This window comes from Punica granatum, chromosome 7 (genome assembly GCF_007655135.1).
Source record: "Punica granatum isolate Tunisia-2019 chromosome 7, ASM765513v2, whole genome shotgun sequence".
Classification (NCBI taxonomy): domain Eukaryota; kingdom Viridiplantae; phylum Streptophyta; class Magnoliopsida; order Myrtales; family Lythraceae; genus Punica; species Punica granatum.
The window spans coordinates 26,139,270-26,149,622 of record NC_045133.1 but is presented as its reverse complement, the minus strand read 5'-3'; the positions used below and the strand labels follow the sequence as shown (position 1 = coordinate 26,149,622).

Below are 10,353 nucleotides of genomic sequence, written 5' to 3'. Positions count from 1 at the left end.
TCTACTTTCTATTAGAATAATATACTATTGTCTTTTACTTAGTTGCAGGCCATGTTGGTTTCTAATTAATCAGTCACGAGAAGGTGAAAATTAATTATTATAATTAAGAAAATCCTAATCAGGTGTGACATTGTCCCTCCCACTCAAAGGCCACTCTCTATCTGTCCATTTTATTTTTAGTTTTTCGTACATATTTATCAATTCTTTTAGCTTTCCTTTTGGTCCTGCCCGGCAAAAGCTACCCGACAACCTGACCAGATTTGCATTCAAATGAATTAAATTAACAACGTTATTTCCTTATTATCACGAGATTTTGTCAATCTATTAATTGATACTAGCATCGGTTTATCTTAACAATGAGGTGCTCCAACGATTTTCAAATTTTTATTAAAAGTTGTTTGCTAACAGTGTAATTTATTAACTGGACAACATTTATACATTACATTTATTTTTTTATTATTTGTTCATTCAAACATACTCATCATATTTAGTTCCTTGCATGTGCATTTCACCACTCATCCCATTACATTAATTCCCCGACCGCCACAAATAAACAAACACTAATCTCCAGATCCCCAAAAATTCTTGTAAACTCAACGCTCTAAAGCATATTAAAAGACTTTGTTTGGGCTTCTTCTTTTTTATCATAATTCAGTTGACTTATTGGTTAATTTTTGTCATGCAAATTCATGAAATTTTACTCAATGCATGTAAAATGCTGTTAGCCAATGGGGTGGAAATTTTATTTATTTTCAATTGTTTTGATCCAAATTATGAAATATAAATAAATAAGCAAATAAATAGAAAAGAAAGAAAAAACAGAAAAATCAAGCAGTGGGAGGTCCTGTTATGCAACCATAGAGTGATGGACCACTTCTGGAGAGACGTTAAATGCTTTCTTAAGCAAATATGATTAACAAATTACAGTTGATAAGTCGCTCCCCGTGCCTTTGCTTCGATTGATCAGGCCTCAGATCCTCAACCATTTTCGAAGACAACAGCAGAGTCAGGATCAACCGAATTTCATGTCGATGTCATGGTTCAGCCAGAAATCCAATGGATAGCAATACTGGAGCACAAATTCCGTCCCTTATGTGCAGCCTTTGCACGCCGGATAAGAAACTCGAAGGGTCTGTTTACTTGACAAAGAACTCAGGAAGACATCACAGCTCCATCTTTGATTATTTTAATGATCTCTGTCATTAAGGAACAGCATTAAAAAACAAAAGGGAAGGTCCAATTCTTGATTCAGATCGTCTTCCTCCTCTTCTGCAACTTTTCCTTTTCCTATAAACAAATCATGGGGTTCCCCCCTCAACAATCCCAAAACAGATCATTCTGCAGCATTGCACTCCCCTCCATCTGCTGCAGCAATGCCTGCAATTCCAAGGAATAACAGTCACAATCTCCTCCTCATAATCATCTCTCTTCTCCTCCTTTCCACTTCCGCACACTGTATAGACTTGCAGGGCCAAGCTCTCCTCTCATGGAAGAACAGCCTGGACAGCTCGGCCGAAGTGTTGAGTTCATGGAAGCCTTCGGATTCCTCCCCCTGTCAGTGGTTCGGGATCCGCTGCGGCTCCAATGGGGAAGTGGTAGAAGTGAGCATAAAGGAAGTGGACCTGAAAGGATCGCTGCTGTCGAACTTATACTTCCAGCAGCTCAAGTCCCTCAAGAGCCTGGTCCTTTCCTCAACCAACCTCACTGGGACGGTCCCGAGGGAGCTGGGGGACTATGCTGAGCTACGTCTTATCGACTTAAGCGATAATGCTCTCTCAGGAGAGATTCCACCGGAAATATGTGGGCTTAGGAATCTCCGGAGTCTTTCCCTCAACTCGAATTCTCTCGAGGGTGGGATTCCTTCTTGTATTGGTAACCTCTCGAGCCTCGAGTACTTGACTCTCTATGATAATCAACTGAAGGGAGAGATACCGAGGAGCATTGGCGAGCTGAGAAACTTGCAAGTCTTCCGGGTAGGAGGGAACCAAAATATTAGGGGCGAGCTACCGGACGAGATAGGGAACTGCTCGAACTTGATCTTGCTTGGACTCGCGGAGACGAGCATTTCAGGAGTCCTTCCTTCTTCTATTGGACAGTTGAAGAGGATCCAGACGATTGCTATATATACTTCTCTCCTTTCGGGTCCAATTCCTGAGGAGATTGGGAACTGCAGCGAGCTGCAGAACCTGTACCTCTTCCAGGCTTCCCTCACAGGACCGATCCCAAAAGGAATTGGTAGGCTCAAGAAGCTGCAGAGCTTGCTTCTGTGGCAGAACAGCTTAGTCGGGTCGATCGCCGATGACTTGGGCAGCTGCACCGAGCTCACAGCCGTGGACTTATCAGAGAATCTTTTGACAGGCTCGATTCCAAGAAGTTTCAGGAATCTCCTGAAACTTCAGGAGCTCCAGCTGAGTATTAATCAATTATCAGGTACGATCCCTCCGGAGATCTCAGACTGCAAGGCCCTGACTCTTCTTGAAGTTGACAATAACGACATCTCTGGGGAAATCCCAGAGACTATTGGAGATTTGAGGAACTTGACGCTTTTCTTCGCTTGGAGAAACAGGCTAACGGGCAAAATTCCAGAGAGCCTGTCCAACTGTGAGGAACTCCAGGCTCTTGATCTTTCCTACAACGATCTGACTGGTCCAATCCCGAAACAGATTTTCAGGCTGAGAAATCTAACGAAGCTTCTATTGCTTTCCAACAATTTATCGGGTTTTGTTCCGCCCGATATAGGCAATTGCGCGGCTTTGTATCGGTTGAGGTTGAATGGGAACAACCTTGGAGGCACCATTCCATCACAGATCGGAAACTTGGTGAACCTGAATTTCCTTGATCTGAGCAAGAACCAGTTCGTGGGAGGAATTCCTTCATCGATATCGGGATGCAGAAATCTCGAATTCATTGATCTCCACTCGAATGGGCTAACAGGTCAAGTCCCTGACAAGCTGCCTCAGAGCCTACAGGTGGTGGATTTCTCAGGAAATAGTCTTAGTGGTCCATTGAGTGGGGATATTGGGTCGTTGATGGAATTGACCAAGCTCAACCTTGGAAAGAATCAGCTTTCTGGTCAGATTCCAGGCGACATTGCCTACTGCAGTAGGCTCCAATTGCTCGACCTTGGCAATAATGCATTCTCCGGTGAGATTCCAGAGGAATTAGGCACTATTCCATCATTGGGGATTTCGCTCAACCTGAGCTTCAATCGATTATCAGGCCAAATCCCGAAACAGTTTTCCAGGCTCACCAAGCTGGCAGTCCTGGACCTCTCTTACAATGAGCTCTCGGGGAATCTCAGTTCTCTTGCGAGCCTCCAGAACCTCGTCTCCTTGAACATCTCTTTCAACAAATTATCTGGTGAGCTCCCGGACACTCCATTCTTTAGGAATCTCCCACTCGAAAACTTTGCTTCGAATGAAGGCCTGTACTTCCCTGATGGGACTGTGGGCGCTCTTCAAAGGCCAGGGTCGAATGCCTCGGTGAAATCAGCCGGAAAAATGTTGATGCTGGTCCTTGCCACTTCCGCCGCCGTACTTTTTGTACTCGCGATCTATATCCTACTTCGAGCCCGAGCCAAGGGATTCGCTTCGGGAGGTTATGAACCATGGGACATGACCCTTTATCAGAAAATGGACTTCTCCATTGATGACATCCTCAAGAATCTCACATCATCCAACGTGATCGGCACCGGGAGCTCAGGAGTTGTATACAGGGTTGTCCTTTCTAACGGAGAGTCCCTGGCTGTGAAGAAGATGTGGTCAGTGGAAGAGTCGGGTGCATTCGGTTCAGAAATACGGTCCCTAGGCTCAATCCGGCACAAGAACATTGTCCGGCTCTTGGGATGGGGATCCAACCGGGGCATGAACCTCTTGTTCTACGACTACCTTCCAAATGGAAGTCTAAGCTCCCTTGTTCATGGAGCTGGCAAGGGAGGAGCAGAGTGGGAGATGAGGTACGATGTTGTCCTAGGAGTCGCGCACGCACTTGCCTACTTGCACCACGACTGCGTCCCGGCAATCCTGCATGGAGATGTTAAGGCCATGAATGTCTTATTAGGTCCCAGGTTCGAACCTTACCTAGCTGACTTTGGACTGGCTCGGACTTTTTGCCTTGGTGACGGTGAAAATCTCTCGAAACCGAGCCAACGGCCCCGCCTTGCCGGTTCTTATGGCTACATGGCTCCAGGTATATTCTCCTTGCTAGTTGATACTGTCACTTTTTATTTACATTTGGTCTAGACAATAATATTTTCCGACCGAACATGTTATTGCTTTCCATTCAGTGACGTTCCGTTTCTCCTTTTCTATGGTGAAACAGAACACGCATCGATGCGACCTATCACAGAGAAGAGTGATGTGTACAGCTTCGGCGTGGTCCTTATGGAGGTGTTAACGGGAAGACACCCTCTAGACCCAACCTTGCCTGGGGGTGCATCCCTGGTCCAGTGGGTCCGTGACCACCTATCGAGCCAGCGGGACCCAATCGACGTCCTTGACCCTAAGCTTAGGGGAAGGGCCGACCCTACAATGCACGAGATGCTGCAGGCACTGGCTATCTCGCTGCTCTGTGTGAGCAGCAGAGCAGCAGACCGTCCAATGATGAAGGACATTGTCGCCATGCTGAAGGAAATCAGACATGTCGAGACTGAAAGGACTGATTGGGGGACACTGAAAAAGGGTCTACCAGGTCACGGTTCATCCATGCCTCCACCAATGAGGAGCGCGGTCTCTCAAGGCTCGTCAAACTGCTCATTTGTCTTCTCCGACTGTTCCGTTTGATGAAAAAGAGCAGGTAGCAGGTTTCTAGGAAAGACTAGTCGTCGACATGTATGTGGATAATCGATATAGAAGGATCCGTTTGGTCGATCAGGGCAGGGAAGAAGATTTAGCTGCATGTTCGGTTGCTATTTAATCAACTGCAGCAAACACAAGTTCAGTTACTGTAAATTTCTGCATTATAATGGCTGATATTCGATGATAATCTTTATTTATCCGAAATTTAACAAGATTCAACTAGAAAAGTTTGTCCTCGTAAAACATACGGCTTCCCGAGAGGGATGATCCAAGGAGCCATGACTTTCAAAGCAGTCGAACAATGACCGAACCGGCACTGCCGGCTCTATTTGGATCTTTCTTGGACAGGCATCTACAGATGCAATGCATGCACTTACCTTTCGATGCAAGTCAAACCAACTCACAAACCAATGAATTCATTTAGATCGACGCGACTCGAATCCGTGCCAAAGACATTCCAGCCTTGCTCACATGGTCCCTACCTCTGCTGTCACGTGCCCATGTGCAGCCTAATAAACTTCTCCCCACTGACAAAAATTAAACCAGAAAGCATCATCTTGTTCACCTTTTCCAAATAAATTTACAGCAAAAGTACATACAAAAGCTTTGTTTCAAATGGCTGCCACATCTTTCTGGCAGGGCCATTTGTACAGAGATCTACAAGAGAATGCCAAAGACAAAAAAACAAATAAGACAACAAAAAAGTTGTATTTGTACAACCATGCTCTTCCTATGCTTGTTCGATATGAAACAATATCTCCACAAAAGAAAATGGAAGCAATCGGAACTCGGGATTTGAGTATTGATTATCACACATTGGTGAACTGGGGGAGGAAAATAAAAATTTCAGTATGTCCGTCAACTTCAAGGGCGGGATGCAAGGGTAAATCGATTCTCGAGCGCTGCCTTCGATGTGGCCTTTGTGTCTTGTAGTACACAAAATTACCTTCGGGATGATGGTGAAAACCGTGGCATGTTGGAAAGCATTCCTCCATAATGTGTGCCAGGCAAGCCATTAGAGGTGGATGAATAATATATGCTTGTAGTAGCGACATGATTTGGAGTTCAAAACAGTAAGAACAACTTCCCACAAAAGCAATTGAATTGGGAATTTTGGGTGGTGACGGGGAACCAGATGGGGGTGAAAGGAAGATATGATGGCCGACTTTTGGGGAAACAATGGAAGATCGTTGAAGCACATAGCTGTTCCTTTTAGACCTCTTCCCCTATTGAAATTCCTTATCTGCTGGCAGGAAGGTATCCCTCATTTCATGTTCACTTGGTGCAGTTTCGCGGCTTAAAGGAATAATCCATTCGGAATAATCCTACAAAGACTTATCTCATTTCGGAAGATTCTTGACATTCTAGCCTTCTCAATATGATGCTTGTAACCCCCCAGTTGAACCCGCGATACTGAAGCCACCTAACAATCCTTGATTTACGAGTCTCAACAGCTACGCCTTGGCTTCGAAGCCACTGCTTCGAGGCCTGAGCAAACAGACGATCCAACAAATCCCTCGATAAACCAACCCTGGATCCCTCATCAGAAGTAGAATTTTCATCACCCTCAAACACTTGTCTCACGGCTTTGTCCACATCGACTCCACTAACTCCTTTCCTTAACAGTTCCTGGTTCAACAACAGCAGCCACAGGGCATAGGCATTAATTCTCAAATTGAATGCCCTTCAATGATAACATGAGACTCGGAAATCCAGACTTCGCTTGGTTACATAGAATCAGGAAAAAGCTTTCCACTTTTCCCATACATTCTTTTCATAAAACCTGAGGAAGTAAGAAAGTATGTATTGAATTGCACTCTTTGAAAGATGTGGGGATTATAAGTTGTAACTATCCTATGAAGTGCAATTGGCACATTTTTCCTAGGTGGTTCTAGAAGAGAAAATTTTCCTATTCACTTTCTAGAACTGAACAAATCCTGTAATGCCTATTGGTACATGATCTAGGAATTAAATAACTACAAGAGGTAATAAGTGACATACTTGCTTTATCCGCCTGGGTCCCCAACATGACGAAGACCATCTAGACTGGGAGAATGTTTCCGCGTAGAGAGTGTCGTTAATCAAACCTCTACAGACAATTTAAGAATCAAGGAATTTACCTACATCTATATGCAATTTTAAATCTTATCATACATAATATAATATGAACATATACGTTGTACAAATATATGAGGGAATGACTTTTCTTGTTATTCTTCAACTCACCTTCTCTCGAAATCATCTATTACAGAATCAATGATAGCAGGGGCAAATCTCTTTCCATGCAACTTCTTTCTCATTTCAACAGCTGTATACGCCCTGCAGTAGAGGGATTTGGAATTCATTAAGAGGGAAATGTCACCTAAAGGAACATGCACGTAACAGCTTTTAAATTGGACGTTAGACGACATTTTCGTTTTTGGACAGTAAATACTCTAAACCTCTGAAATGTTGCGCAAGCAGAAAAAAGGTAACAACCTCGTGGCGAGTAGTTGAATTGCCATGTCCGACGCATCTTTTCTAGTTTTCCCATTGAAAGGGACATCCCTTTTGCAGATATTCTCTTTGTCAAGGTTGTGCTCTTCACCAGACTCGACCGGCCCTGTCATGAATTCATCATCTCGGGCTTCTTGATCGTGGCTCATCTCATCTTCCATCTCTGAGAATCTGATAAGGCTCAGCACATTTTCTTCACTAAACCAATAAGGGAACACATAGCTGTAAAGAGAGAGACCCAGTACCCGAGAACGGCAATTCAATAACCTCATCATCCACTTGCACTACCTCACGAGTCTTCGTGAACCCTTTCTCTGTAACAGAAAAGGATTACCCATCTGCTTATGATTGACCTCTCATGCCTAAGCAGTGCATTCGCACTTTGCTCAATATATGCTAACGATGCTTATGCAGATAAAGTGGACGAAAACAAGCTCAAGAATTAAACACCAACCTGCCAAAGATGAACCAATCACAAAGCTGTTCATGGGATTCCGCTTATCATTAGAATCCCAGCGCTCCTTATTCGATAAAATCACTTTAGCTACCCCTCCTTTATCCTCATGAGACAATCCGAACCTCATCGCATTTGCATTTGCTCGACGAGGAACATGTTCCTCACAGCCATTTGTCGGAGAAGACCTTTCTTCCTTGTAGCCTTTCGAAGATTTCTTTGGAATGTATCTCGTGGGAATCGAAGAACCATACTCCCTGCTCCCCAAGCATCGGACGGCACCACTCTTCCTCACCCTGAGCAGGAAAAGCAAGAACCCCATCAACAGAGCTATTCATTTACACAAAGGGCAGAAGAACTTGGGATTTCCCAATTTTCTCGGCAATCAAACGTTGGTCAAAGTAGCTGAAGCTAATTTTGATTGAATTACTCACCCGTTAATCAGGAAGACTCGGTTTTGAAGCCGGAGAGGGGCTCTGAGACTCAGAATCCCGGCGAAGGTCGCCATTTCGGATTTCAATTTCAAGAGAAGAGGTCGATGGAAACCTGAAATTCGTAAATTAGGGTGGCGCGTGACATTCAACCAACGGAAGCCCATAATAGGAATAGAAGGAAATTCTAAATATTATTATTATTATTATGTGTCGCCTAAATATTTTAGTTAAATATCTGGTATTTTAATTAAAGCGTCTAATATTTTTTTTATTGACTATATAAAATAATAAACACTTGAATCGTAATATTAAAAATCAAAAATTAAAAATAAATGTAAAAAATGCTTGTACAAATTACGATTACTAAAAATACTAAACAGTTGAATTGAAATAATAAACGTTTGAACTGAAAGTATTAAATCCGTCACGAAATCATGTTAGCGAAATGGAATATTATATATAGAGAGATTGATGATATATCACCGCGTGAAATTCAACCAACCCATCCTCTGAGTCTGAGACCCAAAGGCCCGAGCACGAAATCCCAGCCCGAAACCCCGAAAGCCCAAAATAGAAATATTTTATATTTTTTAAAAGAGTTTAGAATTAAATATTGAAATTTGTTTCTTAATTAAAATGGTTTTGATCGTGTCCTATAAAGAAAAGGAAAAAGAAAAATTTTAACATCCAAAAAGTACATTAATAATAATATTCCTTTTAACACTAACAACTATTGGTATTTGCAGGTTTCGTGAATCTCTTGTGGTCCAATGATCAATGGGTGCGTCGAAGGACTGGAGGGTCGAACTTATGTCCACTTAGCCCGAAATTGTCACACGTGCTCCTCGACTGCGTGTTTGTTGGGACAAGCCAAGGATTGCGACTAACACTGGTGCTATCTTTCTCTTCAATGCCTCTATCTACTTGGCTCCTTTCGAATTTGAGGCCATATAACCTGCTATGGTTTATGGTCGTGGAGAAATAAAAACTCTATTCGAGAGGGTTTTACATGGCCTCCGAACACACCTCACTAATTTTTTTTTCCCTTCGAGTTGCTCAAGAGTTTTCTCGTGCTCGAAGGATTTTGGTGGAGGTTGAGTCGAGCTTAACATGAATGATTCCTCTAAAGGTAATTTGAGAGTTGCTGGGGCAAGCGGCTTGATATCGGGATCACAACGGCAATTGAATTAGTGGTTTCTCCCATAATGCTGGTTTCATTTTCAGCCGTTTATAACCAAACTTTGGAGTGTAGCTTCAGTTTAGAGCCGGCCTAGGCGCTCGGCATTAGACGAATCATCGTACCATCATAACTTCAATCTAATGGTTCCTATTAGCTAAATATTGTATGTAGTAAGGACAATTCGGCAATAGTAGAGATTCGTCGTACTTTTAGGGTGGATAATACATGTGCATAGACTGACTAGCGAGACGAGCATTTTCATTCCCTTAGGACCTCCATGCGTTTGATGCTGTAAGACAGTAGAAGTAGGTCGGACAAGAGGTGGGTCGGCCGACCTAACTGGTGGGTCCCAGAGACAGATTAATCCTAACTATTCTCACAGACAAGACAAGGTGGGGCCGGGCCAATTTCATCCCGTCCTACAGCATGTCGGAAAATTATTTAATTAGTCGTATAATAAAAAAAATGACGCTTTAATCAAACGTTCTCGGGAGAGAAATCGACACGTATTATCTAAATCTAGTGCATGAATAATCCATGGCTGCTTGCCGCTGCCCTTCTCATGTTCTTCACGTGAAGACAAATATATTGAGTGGCCCAATGGCCTTTCGTCGGTCCCTTGACATTTCCTTCTTCTTTTTCTTTTTCTTTTTCTTTTTTGTAATACAATTAATCGATGATTTATTCCCCAAACTAAATAAGAAAAAAAGAACCTTTTCTGCAAATGAAATAATAAATAGTCGAATGGTCGTGGACCGCGATACGGTGACCAGAGTATTGATGGGTATGATTCCTCATGCTAGAATCTTTCGTAGATAAATATTTATATGCTAAGAGCTCATCTTCCGAAATTTAATTAAAATTACGAAGTAATAATGGATATTGCGTATTATTTTTTTTTTTCAATTTTTTGTTTTTTTTAATAATCGCAAAAGAAAAATAAATATCATTTTGCATTTTAGACAATATTCTCATTCTTTTGAATTTCTAAAA

The 10,353-nt window shown here is 42.7% G+C and overlaps 2 protein-coding genes across 3 annotated transcripts; one reads left to right on the top strand and one right to left on the bottom strand.

Annotated features, from left to right (window-relative positions):
* The first annotated feature begins 786 nt into the window (after positions 1–786).
* On the top strand, positions 787–5,023 carry LOC116214759 (LRR receptor-like serine/threonine-protein kinase). Its single transcript, XM_031550211.1, has 2 exons — positions 787–4,188; positions 4,321–5,023. Exons 1-2 carry the CDS (start codon positions 1,374–1,376, stop codon positions 4,779–4,781), a joined length of 3,276 nt encoding a protein of 1,091 aa, XP_031406071.1. The 5' UTR covers positions 787–1,373; the 3' UTR covers positions 4,782–5,023.
* Positions 5,024–5,333: 310 nt separating this feature from the next.
* On the bottom strand, positions 5,334–8,346 carry LOC116214760. Of its 2 annotated transcripts, none has more exons than XM_031550213.1 (7): positions 8,181–8,343; positions 7,747–8,042; positions 7,538–7,606; positions 7,275–7,455; positions 7,023–7,115; positions 6,798–6,885; positions 5,334–6,425 (listed from the first exon to the last, which is right to left on the bottom strand). In XM_031550213.1, the coding sequence occupies exons 1-7, from the start codon at positions 8,252–8,254 to the stop codon at positions 6,132–6,134; spliced, it is 1,095 nt and encodes a 364-aa protein (XP_031406073.1). In that variant the 5' UTR covers positions 8,255–8,343; the 3' UTR covers positions 5,334–6,131. The 2 variants fall into 2 exon arrangements, with proteins under 2 accessions (XP_031406073.1, XP_031406074.1); XM_031550214.1 differs by lacking the exon at positions 5,334–6,425 and adding an exon at positions 6,432–6,579 and having other exon boundaries at positions 8,181–8,346.
* Between the last annotated feature and the right edge of the window lie 2,007 nt (positions 8,347–10,353).